Here is a 21,514-nt window from a genome sequence, read left to right on the forward strand (position 1 = left end):
ATTTTTTGAGATGGGGTGACCACATCTTCACACAGTATTCAAGATGTGGGCGTACCAGGGGTTTATACAGAGGCAATATGATATTTTCTTTTTTGTTATCTATCCCTTTCTTAATGATTCCCAACAAATAATATGCAAGTAATAAATAAGTTAAAAGGGCAGACCCTTCCCACATAAAACAAACCCAGTGTAATAAAATCTCTTACCTCCCTGTCCCCTTTTCCATCCCAAACACTTGGGGGGGGTGTGTGTGAAGGGCCTCTGCACCATAGCCTGAAGGTAAAAGGTCATGACTATTTCAGTGTGTGTGGGGAAAGGGGATCAGAAGTCCAAGGGCCCTCTCAGAGAATGCTTTACCAGTATCTCCCATTCCTGTGTTCCAAGACTCCCATTGACTTCAACAGGCTTTGGATCACACCCAAAGGGAAGCCCCAGTGTGATTGCTGCCTGAAACAGAGAGAGGTTATCTCTCAAGTGGGCTGGTCCCAGGCCATTTAGGGCAGCACTAACACCTTTGAACTCCAGAAACCAATGGGCCTGAAGTGCATCTCATAAGCATCAGTATCATGGGCTCCCAGTGACCTACTCACTTAACATGTGGGCTGCTGGATTCCACTCTAGCTTCAGCTTCTGACTGGAGTTAATGCCTAGTCACTTGTAGAGCACATTGCGATAACCCAGTCTGGGGCAGACAAAGGAGTATCCTCTGTTCCAGGATTCGTGTGTGTAAATAAGTTACAGTTGGAATATTCCCAGACTCAGTGTTGCTTCCCCTGGGAAGCTAATCTGCAAAGCCCAGGATGTCTGCTACAGTTTGGCAGAGGGTTAGTGCTGTTGTTAGAATGAGACACTGCTGTTGATAAATTGGAGGATGATATAAAGCCAGTGCTTTTAGGCCCCAGGGCAGAAAGGTACTTAAGCACCATGCCTAACGCTAACCATGTGCAAAGTCCTATTGAAGGCAATAGCCATGGTTTGATGTCTTGTAAACAGGTGCCTCAGAGACCTAATCACAGGTCTCAGAGATCTAATTTTGGTAAGTTCTGTACAAATACAGACCAAAAAGACAGTCCCTGCCTCAGAGAGTTTACACTCTATAGTGCTGGCAGACTTCCCTTAGAGGGGCTGGGTGTAGATGTGAAAAGAGTCACCACTTGGAGAGATCCCTTCTGCATGGGAGGAGGCTAAGTTAATTCCACTTTAATGGCTTGCCCCTGTTCTACAGAACCTATATGGACCAGATTTAACATATGGCAAGGATAGAAATGCTCTTTGCTGAGCCAGTGGAATTCACAATGGGAATCGCATGTGATTTTTATACTATTCTTCCAAGCAGAACTTATTCTGCCTTAGGTTTTTGCTTCTCTTGGGGTGGGAGATGAAGGTGCAGGTGTGGAGCGAGTCATTGGCAGTGTGGCTCCTAACAGACCCACATTTGTCTTGGCTGGAGGATCCATCTTCCTGTCCTGTAACTTGTGGATGATGCTGGCTTTGGAGACTTGGCTTCCTTGTTACATCCAGGACGATTCTGGTTTTCCTGGTAAACACCATCTTGCAGATAGGGTTATAAATCCCCAAACCTGTTCTTAAAAAAAATCCCAAAAAACAAAGTACCAGTCCTCTCCTGCCCCAATATACTAAATTGGAAGGGAAAAATGATCTCTGATTAAGGGAAAACCACAGTTTTATAGCAGGTAGTATGAACAATCTTTTCAATTGTAGGAGAATTTCTTTGACATTATTTCATCCTAATTTTGACAAATGAGCATTTACTGTTGTTCATTTTTTGATCTTGGAATAATATTCCGGTTGTTAGTTCAGTGTTGTTTTATGTTCTCTATATGTAATAGAGTAGCACATAGATTTATATCTTAACTCACAAACCATTTGGGTTTGTATTCAGTTGTGAATTAGCTAGCTGACTCATGGGTTACTGTGTTCTTCTATGTTCTAAACAGCATTGAGCACAGCGAGGTCCTGATTTGAACTCTTGGAGCACTACTATAATACAAATGATTAACAGTAGTAATTAATTGAGTCACCCTTTTCTGCACCATGTTTACTCCTTTGCATGCTGGTGTAAATATTTCTAGAGAAATGGCAATCCCTGAAAACCAAAAGCACAGCAGTGTTTGTGTGTCTCTGTTTTTGAATTCATTGTCAATTGCAGTGCCATGATGGGTGTGCTTTCCTCAGACTTTATATAGATGGCACTGTTCCTCTGTATATAATTTCTTCATCTACATAGTTTTGCTTTTCTAGCAGTTTCTTAAGCTCTTCAAGTAAATGTTAGATTTTTGAATGTGCTTAGTGTTGCTACAGAGTATCCCTTTTGTGGTGGATTGCTGCTTATATCTGTACTAATCAGAGGTGAACTGCAGCAAAATCCTAATAGCACAGCAAGGTATCTCTAAATGTTCCCATTTTGGTAAAGGGACACTGTTGACTTCAAAATCATGTTTCCAGTTGAAATTCTGTTGCTGCTTGTTGCATGTAACATTGAGGATTAATGTAACTAAAACATTTCGGATAGGAAGTTTGGGGAGATAAGCATGAATCTAATATTTTTGTTCTGTTTGGGTTCACTTGTCTACTTGGCAACTTTTTTTTTTATGAATCTTATGATGAAACGTGACAAAGTGCTGAACTTGATATAGGAATATAGCAAGACAGTACTGTACATAGTGAATTTTCTTTTTACATGAAATTAATGCAATATATATTTTTAAAACTGTTTCAACTTCAAACTTTCAAAATATCTGGAGCAGCTATTGAAAGGTATGGAAATGTAGGGTTATGCTACTCATAACAGTGTTATCTATATCCCCAGGATGCACTATCCAGTTTATGGGCATAGCGATTTTTTTGAGATATGAAGTTCCAAAAGCCGGACCACTTCTACAAAAGTCAAGAACTTCTCTTGCTTCTGTCTTCTTCTGAGTGTCTTGTCCAATTAGCACCTAATCTTTCCCCCAGTCCTATCCTTCTCTTCAGATGGGAAAGAGACTTGTTAGAAGTTCATTAGTATGACATTCTGGGGTGCAATCCTGACCAGTGAGGGGCTGTATCACCACCTGCCCTGCAACTTGGGTGCCTCACAGTGCTTTGCTTCTGTACCTTCCACCTGGGCCACTCGCGGACAGCATGCTTGTAACACTCTGAGTGTCTATAGAGCCACAGTCCCGGTCCAGCAATTCTGCCCCCCACAGCCTGTCAGCAGCTCACCAGCCACACTCCGGCTTCTAGCAGCCTTGGTTACTGCCTGCAGGGTGACCCCAACACACTGCCAGTCCTGGGTTTTCCCCAAAAAACATGTGTTCTGCACTGTCCAGCCCTCTCCTGGACAGTCCAGATATATTAGGTCCAATGCCTCTCTGAGTGGATCCATATACAACAGTTTGCTACTCTAAATGGAGTTACCTACACAATTCTGTTTAAAGACAACACTGGATTTGTTTTAATTAAAGAATAAAACAAGTTTATTTAACTATAAAGAGAGAGTTTACGTGAGTACCTATATAAGGCATTAAAGTGAGAAATGGTTACAAGAGAAATAAAGATAAAATGTTAAGTTTAGAAAACAACAAACTAGACTTGGGTCAAGGTGATGTCCATTCCCACTAACATTGTTGACCAAATTCTCAGGCCAGCATCTACTCCCAAAGTCCAACACCTGTTTCTTTGTCATCTGAAGTGGAGAGAGAGAGAGAGATGGATAGGGAGAGAGAACTTGGAGTGTTTTGCCCCTCACTTTCATAGTTCAGGGTCACTCTTTGAAATACATTGTACTGAGGATTACCCCTAGTTAAAGTTCATTCAGACAGTAAAGAAGGCAACATGATGTCTGGTGATGAAAGAGGTTACATGCAGTTTCTTCTTATCTATGCTGAAATGCAGATTTTCCTTGTCTCCTGTCTTCTCCCTCTCACTATCTGAGGACCCTGTTTACAACTTACATGTAAATTGAGGTAAACACACATTTCTTTAAGAGCTGCTTGACCAGTCTGGCCTAACTGCGGCTACATGGGTTTGAATATGTGCTACCAACATCATTCAGGGAGAATTCATAACTTTATATGTAATGTTGCTACACACATTTCATCATGATGTTATTGACCAGTGAGTGATTACTTTTCAAATAATACCTCACAAGGCATATTTTGCACAAAGATTATTACAATGGTGTATAGGTTGTGAATATGGGGTGCATTCCATCACAATTGGGCAGTTGTGGATAGCTCAGAAACATATTGCTGTCATTGGCACTTGTCTTTCTAGTTTCCCCTCTTGTTGTTTTCTTTCCTATAACCCCCTGCCATGACATCTTGTTGAGAGAGGCTAGAGAAGGATTGACTAACATCATCTGAGCCAACCTAAGGAACACTGTAGCTCCACACGGTGGTAAAACAGAGTTTTGCTGTGAAGAATAGTAGCATATTGAGCATATTTCCTCTGCTCTAGCCTCAGATCCCACCAGTTGAGAGATTGGGAGATTGCCAGTAATTGAAGTAGGTGTTGTATGTGACCATGTCAAGAGCTACCATTGGGTCAGTTCTTGTTATGTTGAATATTTGTGCACATGTATCACCTGGTGTGTTGCCAGGTACATTTAAAAACATTTTCATACAAATTGTTACTGAAAAAGTAATAGAATTTAGATGCTGCGTATTTATAGCCTCGTAATGGAAGAGGAGATCTATTCCCTCACTTGTTCCTGAGCCATTAAGAAATGAGAATGTATTAAATGATTTTGAATGCATTTAGAAGAAAATGCGAGTAAGATCTCTATTTACTAGTTTCATGAGTTGGGCTAAACTTAATTTACACAATTTAAGCAAACTGGATTAAAAAAAGAACAATATGAAGCTGTTGTATTAAGCTCAAATTTTATCTGGGACAGAGCCATACATGTGCGATTTGTTCATTTCACTGAAGATGGAAATATAGATTAATATTGATGAGAAAAGCATCCTTCCACTGAAAATGAAATGCCAGAGCATGGATGCTATTTGCAAAATATTAACGGAGTACAAAAAATCCATCTGTTTTATTTATATCTGTTACTGAGTTACAAAATGGAAATGTTTCATAGAAGCAAGTAGCTGCAGCATTTTGACACACCAGGCTTTCAGCAACTGCAGAGCTACCATTAGAGGAGTTAGCCTTTCTTTCAAATAAAGGCCAAATGGGAAAAGGGCTATACTGAAATGGGGTAGGGAAGGGTGCAATGGGCAGTCTGTTCATGCATACAGTATAGCCAAAAGAGAACCCTACATCTGCAGAAATATAGTTAAAATATACAAAAAATCAAATTTTTGTATTTGGTTTGCCTGAAGTAATGACTTCTTTCTTGTTCTCTGCATCCAGATTATTAATGCATTTCAGTTTGCATTAATGTATGTCTCTGAATTTCAAAGTTGATTGAATTATTTCCAAGAACGATGGCTATAACTGTTTTATTTTCTTCTTTCTTTCTTTTTTAGTATGGAGGACAAACATAAAGTGGTGAACCCTACAACTATCCCTCGCTACATCCCAGAAATCACAATTGGAGGCAATGAATTTGATAAAATATATTACCAATACAGATCGGTAAGAAATGTCTGTAGGGGATGAAAATGTTGTGGACAGGAAAGGTTTGGGGAATGAAGATATTCCTGTAAAGGCATGAGCCCATGCATAAAGTGCTCTGTGTAGCTCAAAGGTTTCTTTCTCACCAACAGAAGTTGCTTCAATAAAAGCTATTACCTCACCCCCCTTGTCTCCCTAATATCCCAGGCCAAGCACCGCTACAACCACTCTGTCACTTATGTCAATTTTATGCATAATATGCTGATGTCTTTCCAGGAGAGGGGCCTCTTATCATATGTACTAGCTTTGTATAGAACCCAACTTTTCTTAAAATCTAGCTTCTATTTAGGGGAAATAATGAAGCAAATTATTAGATCTATAAGCTGATTTTTTTCTCTCTAAATTTGGACTAAAAGATAAATCCTTTTTTTATTCATCTTTCTGCCCTCTGATAAATCTAAAATACTCTTTAAAGTCCCAAGAGAAAATTGAATCCCCATTGAAACACCTTTTTTGATACAACTATAAAATACTTGTTGCTTTCAAAAAGTAGGTGCTGAGGATGTGAACGTTTCATTGTTTCAGTGAAATGTTATTGCTTTAAATAAACATGTTCCTATAAGCGTGCAATATGCTGCACCGCTTCCTGCAGCCCACACATGATATGTCTACGCTGCAGTTAAAAACCCATGGGTGGCCTGTGGCATCTGACTCACGCTCAGATCTAAGGGACTGTTTAATAGAGGTGTAAACATTTGAGCTCAGGCTGGAACCTGGGCTCTAGGACCCTGCAAGGGTCCCCTTAGACGGAGTCCCGCAAGCCAGAGTCAGCCTGCTTGCGTCTATTTTCAGTGTAGACATACCTAGAGACTCCCAAACAAATTAGCTGCTTGCCTTGCTGGTTTTGGAGATAATGGCTTGTAATTGGCTTCCTACCTTTATGCAGTCAGTCTTGCATGGGGTTTTGTGGGACTTGGTGAAAATTAGCATCACCTGCTCTTAATGGTACTCTGCAGAATTTCTGTAGGACTTGGTAAATTCTTAGTTTGTACAAATTGAACAACCAGCTGATGGTGGTGTCTATATATTTTTTAACGGTATGGAAATTTTTTCTCTGCTGATTGCTTGGGGAGGTAAAAGTCCAAGGAAAGTGTATTTGGAAGTTGTAGTAAACTGTGATCTGCAGAGTCAAAACAGTTTAGTGCACTAGCAAGGTTAGAAAAATCACTTGTGGTATGTATAATTGGTGTAAAATTCTGGTATTGGAGAGTGCAAACTGTTGGGGGGTGTGGGGGAAATGTATGCATTAGGTTTAGAATTTCCAATAAATATTACCCCTTCTCGGCTCCTACTCAGTCTGTACAGACCTGGCTGTAGAGAAAGATGCTCTGGGTTCATACAATTCCACATCTTCTGAGATCTCTATTAGCAAGCATTCTCTACAGCTTGTAAATTGAGTTAGAATAGCAGAAGGCTTCTCGCTGTTGCATAAGTTCAAATCAGTTGATGTCTTTGAATACTCCCCAATAAGTTTCTGGGAAAAAATACTTACAGAATTAAATACCTTTATGGTAGCTTTTGGCATCATTTCCAGCATGAATCTGAAACTTTGGACTTGATGACTAAGTATATTTGTTCCAAGAATTATTAGGATTCTTGTGTTTCAAAATGAAACAGAAACCTTTGTATGCATTATTGCATATTTAAGGGTGTTGCTCCGGTATGTGCACTGTCATCAGTGCAGTATCCATCTGTACCCACTATGCCTGTTCTGTGTAAGAAAACAGGCTTTCCCTGCTAAAGGATCACATTGTGATGGAGTTCAGAATTGTAGGTGTGTGTTGAGCTCCCTCAGTAGGTGACCTCAGTGCAGCATATTGGGAACCTAGGGATGCTAGTTCTAAATACGCTTTTTTTCCTAACTTGTGTAACTGACAATCTTGTGTTCGGCAACAAGGCAAGGGTGCCCTGTCTCAGTTCGAAAATGGCTTTCAAATACACCTCTACCCCGATATAACGTGACCCGATATAACACAAATTTGGATATAACGCGGCAAAGCAGTGCTCCGGGGGGGCAAGGCTACGCACTCCGGCGGATCAAAGTAAGTTTGATATAATGTGGTTTTCCTATAACACGGTAAGATTTTTTTGGCTCCCAATGACAGTTATATCAAGGCAGAGGTGTAGCGAGATCCACTTCCCAGATATGATGGAAGGTTATTTGGCAGGAAGAACCATATAAGCCTTCTAGAAAGGAAGACAGGAAGCTCAAGTCACAGTTTCTCCATGATGCCAATCAAGGAAGGCATGATAGTCTTAGGGACCAAAACCATCTAGCTGAGACAGTGCTTAAGTACTTTCCTGTATTGGGGCCATATTTCCTACTGCTGTTTCTCTTCGTCTTTTCTTTTTACTTGGCCAGTATGTTTAAATGATAGTCATAACCCTTCTGTACTTTCACGTGGCCGCTCTAGAGAAGGATTCTACCCAAATGATGTATCTGCCCTCAATCTGGCCCTCCTTCCCCACTTCCCTCCTGCAAATGTGACCCAGTAGCTCCCTCCTTCCTCCTCCCACTCCCATCTGAAACCTTTCTGCTCCTGGGTAGTGTCCCTCCTTCCCTCACAGGCCTGTTCCTGCAGAGGTGCGGCATAAGAAGCATCTCCTCCTCCAGCCAACCAGCTGCCCCTATGCTAGGAAACGCCCCTGAAGTTAGGGGGCCACACAAGAGCCACGAGTGGCTAGGGCAGCCCAGGGCCAGTGTCATGCAGGGGGCGTAACAGAGCACAGTGCTACAGAAAGTCTGAGCTTGTAGGCCTAGTCAGTTAGTAACTCCAGACTTAATGAACCTGTAATTAAAACATCAACAGAATTGTAAACTTTTCATTTTGGACAATGCGTGCCTGTTTTAAGTTAGTGGAAATAATACACTTACAAAGGGAATTGCACAGTATGTGTTCTCTGTTTCATAAATCTTTCACATGTGGCTGTTTTTTTCCCCCCAGTGCTTCTCTTCCCCCAAGGGTTGGGGCAAAATCACAACCCTGGATCTAATCATCAGTCCCAATGCTTACAAATAGATCACTAACCTCTAGGCTTTCCAGACCAGCGCATGCATGTAGTTTTGCTGTTTAATAATGGCAGTTTCAAGGTTTCTTAAATTATAGGCAGAAATTGTTTTTCATTCAAATTCTCATTAGGCATGAGGACCTATGAAAACACCTTCCTAAGAACAAGGTTTAAGGCATATCCAACCTTTAGTTTTTGTTTTGTTTACGGTAGTGAGGCAGCTGCATAAGATTTTTGTTTTTACCTTCTTCAAACTGTCATAGAAATATGGGTCTGGCAAGGAACTTGAGAGGTCATCAAGTCCAGCCCCCTGCGCTGAGGCAGGACCAAATAAACCTAGACCATCCCTGATTGGTATTTTGTCCAACCAGATATTAAAAACCTCCAATGATTGGGATTCTAGAATTTAGTTACCCTTCTATATAACTTCCTTCCTTCCGTTTTTTTCTTTTTTGTTGTTCTTAAATGATCTCTCTTTTTGAGACCAGACTTGCTGCATCTTTCTTTTAGTATTAAGTAAGTATCTGGCTCGGTTCAGCAGCTTTTTATAAAAGTTAAAGATGTGCGTTGGGAGGTAAAAGGAAACTCAGTAAAAAAATAACTTTGTGTCAAGTCATGCAGATCACTGGAAGATAAGCGTGTTAACTAAGACAGGAAGCAGCAAAGACTTTAGAATTCTTTAACAAGTGCCCCTTCTCTCTTTCCAATGAGAGACAGCTTCTGACAGAGAATACGCCAAAGTCCTTGGCCTTCCTGGGATGCTAGATTGCTTAGAGGTGTCCACAGAGGGGAAGGAATCAAATAATACTACACTTCACGCTCCCAAACTGAATCAGTGAGTCCTGCTGGAACCTTCTAGGGACTTCTTTTCTCACCCCTCCAAACATGTCCTCTCTTCTCCCAAAATTAGGCAGATGATTATTTGAAGGAAAACATTAACACAAGCAGCATTTGTACCTCAGAAACCAGAGCTGGATAATTCCTCTCTTTTCACTGCAGATCAAAGGAAGACGAGTCAGTGTTTCCCCTACACATACTCTTTGAAAACCTTTGATATTGCTGTTAATTGAGAACTAAATAAAATTAGTGGGGGCTAATTATCACTAGACATCCTTGAGTCTGAGGCTGGTACTGAAGTCCACTGCTCCCTGTCCGTTTGTTCAGTGCTGTAAAATGCATGCAAAATCATTTTCAGTGTGTCAGGTTCACTTGGGATTTCTCTGAAAGTGCAGCTCTGAATTAATAACCATGCAGCCCAGCAATTTGTCTCTTTTCTGGAATGTATATTATAATTACAATAGATGGAAGTCTCCCTTCTCATTCGTCTATGACAAGAAGAAAACATAGCTATTGCATTAGAGGATCAGACCTGCGGTCTGTCTAGTCCAGTGTTCCGTCTCCTACAGTACCTAAACTAGCTGCTTTAGAGAAGGGTCTGAGAAACTCTTCAGCAGACGAATGTAAGATAACTTGTCTCCCTGTAACTCTTGTCTTGATCCCTATTAGAGATCTGGCTTAAGCCCTGAAATATGAAGTTTAATATCCCTTCCCATTTATTTAGGCATTAACTGACATAACTGTGGACAAATTCTTGTCATCCATACAAATGTCCATTCCCTCTTAGAATCTTGTTCAATTACATCCTGTAGCAATGAGTTCCACAAGTATTTCTTTTGATCAGTTTTGAATTTCCCACTTTTCAATTTCACTGAATGCCTACTCCTACCTCCCCAGAAAAAAAACAAAAAACCCAAACCCCAAAGATAAGACTTCTATAAAGAGATGTATTTTTATTGTATAATGATGATACTAGCCCAAGAAGTGAGTTAACTAAAAGAAGATACAGCGTGGGCCCTCACTGTGTGTGAAGTGCTACTCAGACACATGCTGGCAGCTCTGGTTGGGGTGGGGATGATGCCTAGAGTGGGAATAAACACTCGGGCAGGCCTCCAATCTTCCCATCCTTCTTCATTAGTACAGAGCACTTGGGGCTTCCATACTAATCCTCCCTTTACAATAAATACAAGGACACCACAGAGCAAATACTTTAGATGCTGGGGATTCCAGAGTCAGGGTGAGCAACAGGGAGATTGTGGCAGAATAATAAATGTAGGGTTAACGCCAAAATAATTGTACTGTGAAGTAATAAACATTTTGGCCATTGGTCTCAGATTTTAGATATGGTGATTGAGACAAACACCATGTTACCTACCCAGAAAATGTCCTCAGTACGTTGAAAAGAAAAAATTCTTTCCAAGCCAGACATTGTCATGTTTTTAGAACACTGCAGCTCTTTCTTTAATGTAAGTAATTACATTGTAAATTGTGTTTCAGTTTAGCCTTTCTCTGTTTTTCCAAAATTAAGGACGCTAATTATTGTTAGGGTAACTCCCTCCCTTCTTATGTTTGACTTTATCAAAGACAGCTGCTATGGCAACACCATCTTCTGTTTTCTCTCCCCTGCTATTTTTTCCTTTACCATCTTCAGTTGTTTTCATTTTTCTGGATCAAGGTCTCCCTTTCCATTTTTTATTTTAATGGAGATATTTGACAGCTTTAATACAGAGCACTGTCTGTTCTCAGCGCTAGGAAGAAAAAGTTTAATAAAGACAGACGTGCAATAAATAAGAAAAGGCTCTAATTTCTAAGTGTTCTGCTTTGTGAAATATTTCTCTTCAAAATTACTTTTTTAGCAGATTCCAGTAAATAAAATTGTTCTTGCTATCAAATGTAATGTTTGTGCATATTATGTGAAAAGGCTGTTTGATAAAATATCCTTAAGAGTCTAACAAACAAAATCCAGTAGATTTTAAATGAACTACCAAACTATCTTTAAAGCTGACCTGCAATGGGGAAAATGGATGTTCTGTGCTTTTCTTTCACTACTTATAAAATGGAGCATAAAAGATTTTTGTTCGTTGTGTTTTGCTTTAAAAGTTTAAATCTTACCTGCCCTGTTTTCCCTGGAAGAATCCATAGACAGCTAAAGAAATAGTAGGATTCTGAAGTAGAGTAAAAGGGAGTGAAACCAGTGTAAATGATGAGTCTGAAGGCTTGGTAGACTGCTTCAAAACTTTTTTGGGACATCATTACTAATACAATAAAATGCCAGCACCATTAAAATAATCATTTCGAACAGGAACCCAGTCAGCAGGAAACCTAAAATAAAAGAATCTCTCTTCATTGTGAGAAGCATGCTGTCAGCCCCCTCCAATGACCCTGTTGAGCGGATGTCTGTTGCAACATGCCTGTAAAGTTACCAAATTCAGGCTATAGTTGACCAAGCAAGTTCCAGACTTGTGTAGCCCTCGCAGAGTGCCGCCTTCATAACAAGGGAGATCCAGCTTGAGTGTTTCTACTGACCACCGCTATGGCAGTATGATGGGGGGAGAGGTGATTCCTCAGATATGCCTCTTTAACTCAAACAGATAGCTGTGGAGAAAGTTTTGTTAAAGATTAAAACCCTGGCTATTTCACTTCTGGGGTCAGAGAACTCCCATGCCCCTCCTTTGGGCCACCCAGAAGGCCTCCAGCAAAATCAGGGAGGACAAGATTTGATGATGATCCTAGTATCTCTTAGACAGGACTCTCTTTCTTGGAATGGGGAAAGACTTCAGGCTGCCTTTTTCAGATTCTTTACTGTGCAAAGGACACTGGCCCCATTATTTTCCCTTTGGTTGTTCCTGACTTGCTCTGTAAGGTTGGATTCTGCAGGGCTCTCAAAGAATTGAAAATATTGCATAGTTTATATGCTGGACTTTGCATAGCCTAAAACTGAAGGATCAGTTCTAATTTCTGAATTTCTTGGTTCGTGGAGAACATTGTTTTGGAAGCTCACTGACGAGAAGCACTTCTGACAACACACAAACTGAATTATGTGTAGAGCTAACTTTCTGGGGTTAAAATTGGCGTTTCTAAAGCCTGCTGCTACCTTGCTAAAATATGTTAACATGACACTAACCATAAGTAAGCCTAAAGGTAAGAGGCTTCAGATGCATTTTAGTACTGACTAATCAGAAAAATAAATACCCAGTTATAATAATCACTTTATTCAGCATGGCACTAGTCAGTTGGCTCTACAGCGACTTCCTGTGGCGTCATGTGGTGATCTGGGTCTGCTCCCCACTCTGCCACTGGCCTGATGGGTCACCTGCGGCAAGACACTTCACCACCCTGTGCCTCAGTTTTCCCACCTGTAAAATGGGGATGATGATGATACTGCCCTCCATTGTAAAGTGCTTTGAGATCTACTCATAAGTGCTAGATAAGACCTAGGTATTACCTTACTGACTAAAGTCAATGTTTACTATTAACGCTGTTCTGCTAAGAAAGAGCAAGGTGGATTCTGTTCTGCTTTGCATGAGTGCTTAGAATAGATGTTGTAGTGATTTGCCATTATAGAAATATATAATTTTGTTACTAATCTTTTTTAATCAGCTAAATTCTGCTGCCTGAATCTTTATTATTGGCAATGTTGTAAAAGCAAGAACACAGCTGTGCTCTAGGTTGTCTATAGTCCTGATAGTTGGAGAAATCAACTATTAATTTGAGCAAGTTTGGTAAGTTAATCGGTGAAAGAAAACAAACAAGGAGTCCCAGAGATGTCATTGTTAATGACCCTTCTCAGCACTCTAATACCTTCCGTAGTTTTCTGACAGTTGACCCAATATGAGTAGTGGATGGAAAATATTTCACCTGGCATTGTACTCTTATGCTGCAGGTACCACAGATGTTGTTTTTCAGCATTCTGGATATGCCAGCAGAGAAGACTCATAATTTCCAATTGATGAGCAAAATCTTCACAGTACGGCTCAGTTTATATGCAGCAACATACATCTATCTATGTAAAATTTCAGAACATGTCAGCAAGAAAGTGTGGTGAACGTCCGTGTTACTTAAAAAAAAAAAAAATTGTATGCATTTCATTTTCTTTATTTTTTAGCAATAACGTAGAAAATATTTGGATTGCCCTGACATTACTCTTGCTTATATTGGCATCATAACTGCAGCTTAGCTCACCCTTTTCATGCCAGTGTATGCATGTATTAGGCCAAGACTTTCATAAGTGGCTAGCAATAGAGGTGACCGAAAATCAGGGCCCTTTAAGTTGTTGTCGAGTTGGGCACCCAAAATCAAATCCATGATGAGAATCTTGACACATTTTATGCATTAAGAACCTAGAGGAAACCAGAGATTATTAATAACTGTTCTACTAATGAGCCTGTCAGCTTAGCAGGACAGTTGCTCATCTGTTCATATTGTAACTTTTTTTACTTCAGTGAAGAATAGATTACTTTAATATTAGGTCAGTACTCATTATTTGGGCTAAAAAACCCATTGACTTCATTGGGAGCTCTGCCAAAATCAGGAACTGTAGCAGCGCCTTTAAAAATTAGCATCTTAATTAGTGTGCTATTCTTCTGAAGCATGTGTATCTGGCTCACAGATTTTTTATTTTCTATTAGATAATTTTGCACTGGAGCAAGTAATACCAAGCTTACCCCAAAAAGTCCAATGTTTAAACCAGTGTTTAAAGAGTTCTAAGAAGAAACGGTATCTGAAGTGAAAAGCACTTTAATTTACAGCCAGCTAAAATAAACCACCTTAGCTATAAACCTCTGAAAACCAGGACTTCTAATGGAAACAGCAATAGACCTTAACTAATAGCAGCAATGACAGGTGCTGCTATGGTACTTACTGTAAATGGTCAGCAAATGAAAAGGCTTGGAGATTGGTAAAAGCCTCCATGCTTTGCAGAGTGATGGCTTGTATTGTTAAATACTCTTTGATCCACAGTGTTCAAAACCTGTTATTTATGGACCTGTTTTAGCTGTTAAGCACAGCAGTTAATGAAAGCAGCCAAGGAGTTGGGGGAAGGAGGCAGTTCTTCTCTTCGGTCCAGAAATTCTGGAAAATAAGACAGGCTCCAAACTTTCATGATGGATTTAGACATTTCTAGATTGTTTAAACTCTCAGGCGGCTCTAGCTACACATGTCTCATTTTTCATTTTTTTGAGGATCTGTGAAATGCAACTGTAGTGTACAGTAAACACCTTGTTGAAGCTGTTCATTATTCTATAACATATACCATTTTAAAGAGGCATTTAATCATATTCATGTTCTTGACACACTTCTGTGGTGTCGTTTTTAATTTAATTAGTAAAGTGATCTTTTATTTATCTAATGTGCTTTTTAAAAATCTGAGCAAATTAATTCCTGTGTGTGAGTCAGTTCTGTCTTCGGAGCAGCAATTCAGTTTGAGGAGTTGATGTGTCACATACTCTTGTTAAGATGGGCCCTTTGGTCAAGTTTGATTAAGTCAGTGCAGTGTTACATAGGAGATCAAGGCTTGATTCCTGGTCTCCTACTTCTCTCTGCTAGGATAGTAGAAAAGGCTTTGTTGGGAATGGGCGAGAAGGGATGGGTCACTTGATGATTACCTGTTCTGTTCATTCCCTCTGGGGCACCTGGCACTGGCCACTGTCAGAAGACCAGATACTGGGCTAGATGGACCTTTGGTCTGACCCATTATGGCCATTCTTATGTTTTGCATTACTCAGCAGTGACTATCCTGGAAGGCACATTTCTGCTTTGCAAGGGAGATGTATTCAAATGATCTATTGGGTGTTTCCATTGCTCATGTGTGTCTGTCACCCCGTCTTGTGTTTGATTGGAAGCTCTTTAGGGCAGACACTTGTTTACTATGTTGGCACAGCATCTGGCCAAGGCCTCTAGATGTTGTTGCAGTACTACAAATAACTTGGCTTTGTTTACTTTATCAGAAGGTGGGTTCTGGGATTTGTATATGAAGATAAGCTGCACCCCACAATCCTCTTCTACTTGGGAACCTTAGTAATGACACAGTTCACAGATCTGGCCATGATGTGTGCAGTGCAAGGCCCAGGAGGAATTAAAGGGACAAAGGTGGCTTTGTCTGTGTTTCATACCTCCCTCCCTAATCATGGCACTTCAGGTTGCCTTTGTTCCCAGGGGCAATTCAAATAGTTGGGGATAGGCAGAGATAGCGGTGTTCCAGCTACGCCTCTTTCCCTGGCCGCACACCATAGGTTCAGCTATGCTCCTTCTGCCTCACTGGAGAAATCCTCTAAACCGGGGATTCTTTGGTTGGCCATTCATGTAATCACAAAACAGATTTAATTGGGACAGGATCCTGGCCCTAAATGTTTCCCTCTTAATTGTATGAGGAGACGCCTGCTCTGATTTTACGTTGCCAGTCAGCTGCATCTTCTCTTTAGGCTAATTCAAGCCTTAGTGAAATTGAAAAGTTTTCTCAAGCACAGAGCAGTACTGTGAACAGGCCAGCCACTCTCATTAATCATGTGGATTAACTGATTTTCATTACTGCTCTCTGAGAAACTCTGTTTTCCATGAGACTTAGAACTTTTCTAACTCACGTTAGAACAAAAGGGAATGTAGCAGGTAATCGGGGCGATCTTCCCCCACCTCTGACCAAAAAGGTGTGGGTAGGTAAGGTGGAACCACCGCCTAGGAGCCCAATTTGAGGGGAGGGGGTAATGGGACTGATATGCAGTGCATTTCAAGTACAAATCCTGCTCTGCTTCTGCCTATTACATAAAGAGAAAAAGTTGACTTATAACTAACTGTTCTTACCCACCAGTTATTTTAAATACATGTTTAAATGACCTAAAAGGACTTCACTAGAATCACTGGAAAAGATTTTCTCAGTCATTCTGCATTCAGAGAAAGGTGGCATCCTCTGTGAAGTGTGCTCAGAACAAACCATATATATTTCTATAATAATGTTGGAGTTACATCACTTTTTCAGTTCAGTATCCACTTCATTGCTGCAGGTTTGTTTTCTGAGCTGTTGTTACATGGCATGGCTTACTAGATATGTGACTTCATTTAACTATATTAGTTTCCCTTTGAATTTTTAGCAATTTAAGAGCCTGTCTAGTAATACATCCTCAAATTCATATAATCTTGGCTCTGTATTTTAACAAATGTCTTTGCCAAAAGTCTGACTGAATAACCCTCCTTCGATGAATACATATTATAACAGGGGTAGGCAACCTTTGGCATGTGTGCCAAAGGCGGCATGTGAGCTGATTTTTAGTGGCACTCACACTGCCCGGGTCCTAGCCACCGGTCCGGGGGGGCTCTGCATTTTAATTTAATTTTAAATGAAGCTTCTTAAACAGTTTAAAAACCTTATTTACTTTACATACAACGATAGTTTTGTTATATATTATAGACTTATAGAAAGTGATCTTCTGAAAAGGTTAAACTGTATTACTGGCATGCGAAACCTTAAATGAGAGTGAATAAATGAAGACTCGGCACACCACTTCTGAAAGGTTGCCAACCCCTGTATTATAACAATGGCTTTCATGTACTTTATATCTCTAACAAAAAACACATGGCATCTTTGTATTGGATAATTTGAATTGTGGTGGAGGTACGATATGGGTTTTTTTTTTAGAGTGGATATTTACTCAGAAATTAAATAATAAAATTCATGTTTTTTTTCCCAGATACGACCTGACCTGCCCTCCCCCCCCTTCCCCCATTGCTTTAATAATCTGATTATCATCATCTGGGAATTTCTTTAAATCTGCCTTAACAAAGCTGGGGAGAGCAATTTTTGTGCTAGAATTAATAGATGCAGGCTGGACACAGCAGCCTGATGCCTTAATAGATTTTTCTTTTTTTTTTTCTCCAGCTTTCCACTGTAAATTAGTGTTGTAGAGATGGAAACAAATGACTTACGCTATCACAAATCTACTCTTCAGTCAGCAGGAGTTGCTGTTAACAGGACTGCATGATTGCATCTGATATTTAGATAAGACATTAAAAGGCAACTTTTAAATTAAAAACCTTAGCGACTCTGATCGGGGTGACTTGTAATAGTTTCTATTGGGTGGGGTGGGTGGGTGTGTTTGTGTTCAAGACATGGAAACCTTTTGTGACTCATTTGATCTCTGTCGTAACAGACGTTGCTTCTTTCTGACCTTAATCCAGGATGAGGCCATTTTTGTTAAACAGATAAATATTCTGTGGCATAGTAAACGGCCATCGACCACATCAATACCTAATTGCACCCCTCTTCCCATGCTGTGAACAAGTGCACTTACTCGAAATAATTCTTTTTCCAGACTTCATTTCTTCTTTAAAAAAGAAAAACAACAAGCCTGTGGTTCTTGCTATATCACCACTATCTATGTGGGGAACCGAGGCAGGGAAGAGTTTGTACATCACAGATCAATGTTTAGCATTGTTTAAAAAATCATTGAGGTCACAGTAGATTTTTACAGTGTTAAGTTTTCCTCACGTGCTGAGCATCATCTTACAGAACTGTGGTGTGCTTTGTATCTTTGATGTTAGTTATGTACCAACTCTTTAGAGGGATAGATGGCTTTTGTTATCTGATGGATCCTGCAAAGAAGAGTCTGAGAACTTCTGGCATTCTTAGACCAGTGTCCGTGCCTCCGTCAGAGAAAGTGTTAACAGCTCAGAGTTTAAAAAAGGCTGAAATGTATTTCCCTCTGTTTGGCCTCTCACTGAATTTGGGGGATTTGTTGCCAAAGTAGTTATTTTGTGTCTGGTTTCATCCATATGGATCAGATTGTAGACTCAGGCCTCAGTATGTGTCTACTGAATACATGCAGTATTATAGATGTGTTGGTCCCAAGACCTGAAGAAGAGCTCCTGTGTGAGTCTGAAAGCTTGTCTCTCTCACCAACAGAAGCTGGTCCAATCAGATATTACCTCACCAACCTTGTCTCTCTACTGGGTGTGTCAGTTTATACTGGGTCTACGTTAAAACTCTCACTGGATAGGGGTGTAACTTTTCTTATGTTTCTATACTGACCAGAGGCCTAGTATAGCCACAGTTATAGTGGCATAAAAGTGCATTTGCTGATGTACCGTCTTTCTTCACTCGGGGAACTGAAATAAGCTTTGACAGCCAGAGCACCTTTTTATCAATTGGCAGGATAGCTATCCAAGCAAACCTTTCCTAGTGTAGGCCTGGCCTTAGACATTGTAATTTGTAATCCTTTAAAAATGCTGATACTCAAAAGAAACACCCCACTGCCTCCACCCCAAAATCTTAACAGCTTGAAATTGAATTCTGTATTGGAGTGGGATTTCTCATTGTGTACGGTGGGGTGGTTTTGTGCTGTTCCTGGATACTGAAAATGTAGGCTGTGTAGTGCTTTGGTTCGACTTCCTGTTCATGTGCACAGGCAGGGGACTATGCTGTCCTGGCATTGCTCAGCAAGGCTGCCTGCGCTCCTTTCCGTCCACCTCCATACAGGAAGTAGTTCTTGAAGTAGAAGAGGTGTGTGTGTACTCAGAAATTGCATGAGACTGTCCATAAAGGGATTATCTTTTTTAATATTGCACTTGAATTTTCCATGCTCTTGCTAACACTCAGAAGGTCTGCTGATCCCCTGCCCAGCTCAGACATGGATCCCACAGTTGCTTTCCATTAAAGCTTCCCATCCTACCAAGCAATAGGACTCTTGTTCAGCTCTTCCCATGCACCTTTGCTTTACTTCCATCTATAACCCCCCTTCCTGTCCTCTCTCAAGTTAGCGCAGCAAGATCAATCCTATCTCCTTTCCTAGCAATCCTGGTCTCTCCCCTTTTTTCTCTGCACTTCCCACCTGTTCCTTGGTTTTCACACTTGCACGGTTCTCTCCACTCATTCCTCTTACCTGTCAACTTCAAGTCCTGATCAGCTTCCCTTTCCCTTATGGTCTTAGGCCGACACATCCCAGAGGGTTGGACCTGGGCTATACCACAGAAATTGCCAGAACTGTTTTTAGATAAGTCTCTCACCAGAACTGTCTAAAATGGTGGATCATGCCAGCTGGAGAGTCCATTGGGATCCCACTTGAAGGGGACTGAACTTTCTAGAATGTTAAGGGAAAAGCTGTCTAAAATCTATCCAGAAGACTGGTTTCCATTTAAAGGGACGGTGTGTTAAGTAATAAAGAATTCTATTTGGAAATGCATTACACTGTGCATAAGTAGCATATAGTAATAAGATTGTGATGTGTCCCAACCAAAGGTTGTCATCGCTTTATTTTCAGATGAAGTCGCTGAGACCTGAATAAATGGTATGAGGAACTTTAGCTGCCATGCAAATTAGGAAACCGCTGTCTGTTAAATGCAAATTGAAAATGCAATGAAAATACTGACCCCTTGAAAAAGTTTTCTGTTTTAATGAATTCAAGTTAGATCTGCATATACAGGCTGAATATTAATGTATTTTAAATTGATTAGTTTTACTGTAATAATTGGATTTTTCATGCATGCCATCTTTCATATTGTTAATTTGCATTTATTTTGGGATTAGTATCTACACTCTTACTCTATTTCTGTGGGACAGACTTCAATGAACCCTTTAAATGTTTAGGATCCCTCCAGGTTTCTGAAGCTGTCAACCAAGAGAAATATTGGCCAATGGTTTTTAAAGCAACTTCTCATTGTGGATGCCCAATTGAAGTTACTTTAAAGAGGCCTGGTTTTTAGAAAGTGCTGAAAATTGGGCACCCAAAAATCACTAGTCTTTTTTTTAAATTGAAAACCTGGCCAAAGGTGTTGGGGAGGGGGGGTGAAGTGCGGAGGAAGAAGAAAAAATGGTTTATCATCATAAATGGGCTAGTCGTGACTGAGCTTGTTTGTTTTTTCTAGCTTCCTGGTCGCAATTTTGACAAAGGTTACAACTCCGAGGTGGGGGACAAGTGGATCTGGCTGAAATGAAACCCACCGCGCTTTGAAGCCCTAACACCGAATGACCACAAAACCTGAATGATAAAGAAGCTGCTTTCAATCTCTTTGCTCACCATTTACTGTATATGCAGCACAAAGGACACACGTGTAAGTGATTCGGGAATTAGAGTGTAAGAGAATGACCTCAGAGTAAGACAAACCACCGTAATATTTAATTTAAGGAAACATCTTGCCTCCTTGTGGGATTCAGCTCACTTTTATTTTAGAATGATCCACAATAATTGTAATAATCTGACATTGCAGTGGTAGCCTTTCTAGGATCAACATGGAATCGCCATCAAACCTGGGGCTTCATATTATACAGGATTGTGATTGTTTGACTGAACTGAAAAGAAATAAAGCCTGTATCCTTATGATTTTTCCAATTTATATTTCCATCCCCATGTCACACACAGTTCTGTTAGGCACACCATTCTGATGCAGCTGTATTTCTATAAATAGGTCTTTCATAGGTATTGACATCAAAGCAAACAAATTATATTTTTTTTAAAAAGCCACCAAGAGTGAGGGGGAATGAGTAGTGGTCACATTTAAACAACAAAGTATTTGTTGCACTTACAAATGTAAAGATTTCATAATAATTGCCAGCAGTTGAGCACTAATTTCTTTCTCTAATATAAAACCATAAATCAAAATGTTGGAGTATAAAAGGCAAAGTAAAAGTCATTATTGTTTTATATGTCTCTAAAAATCTAAGTTACAGAGTTCTTTTAAATAAATGATTCATTTGGCTTTAGTTACCAATCATAAAAATTAGGCTTCCTGGCATTACTTCGAGCAGCGCTGTCCAGATTCAGTCTGTCGTAATTCTGCATTTCCAGCTAGGGACCAAGTACTTTAATCATTGAATGAAAGTGCTGCCAGGCACTCCCAACATTTAGGGCAGTGCTCTTGTCTAAGCAACCACATCTGGCCAGCTCCCTTTTCCTGCACCAAGTCTATTGTGAAAAGGCTTCTTTAAAAACTGCCTTGGGGGCCCAGTTAGATGTTGAGATAGGCAAGCCCCCTTCCTGCCTATTTCCTTGGGCTGATCAAAAATCAGCTGTTTTACTCCATTTGGTAGTGTATTGCTAACTCCCCATTCACACTG

At 40.2% G+C, this 21,514-nt stretch overlaps 1 protein-coding gene across 1 annotated transcript in view; it reads left to right on the plus strand.

Annotated features, from left to right (window-relative positions):
• Positions 1-20,778, plus strand: part of NDUFA10 (NADH:ubiquinone oxidoreductase subunit A10) — a 61,633-nt gene extending 40,855 nt beyond the window's left edge. The window contains exons 9-10 of the mRNA XM_034785555.1: positions 5,484-5,592; positions 20,326-20,778. Of these exons, the coding sequence (XP_034641446.1) occupies positions 5,484-5,592; positions 20,326-20,394 (178 nt within the window). The 3' untranslated portion in view covers positions 20,395-20,778. The remainder of the gene's footprint in view (positions 1-5,483; positions 5,593-20,325) is intronic.
• Positions 20,779-21,514: the final 736 nt, after the last annotated feature.

This window comes from Trachemys scripta, chromosome 11 (assembly GCF_013100865.1).
Source record: "Trachemys scripta elegans isolate TJP31775 chromosome 11, CAS_Tse_1.0, whole genome shotgun sequence".
Lineage (NCBI taxonomy): Eukaryota > Metazoa > Chordata > Testudines > Emydidae > Trachemys > Trachemys scripta.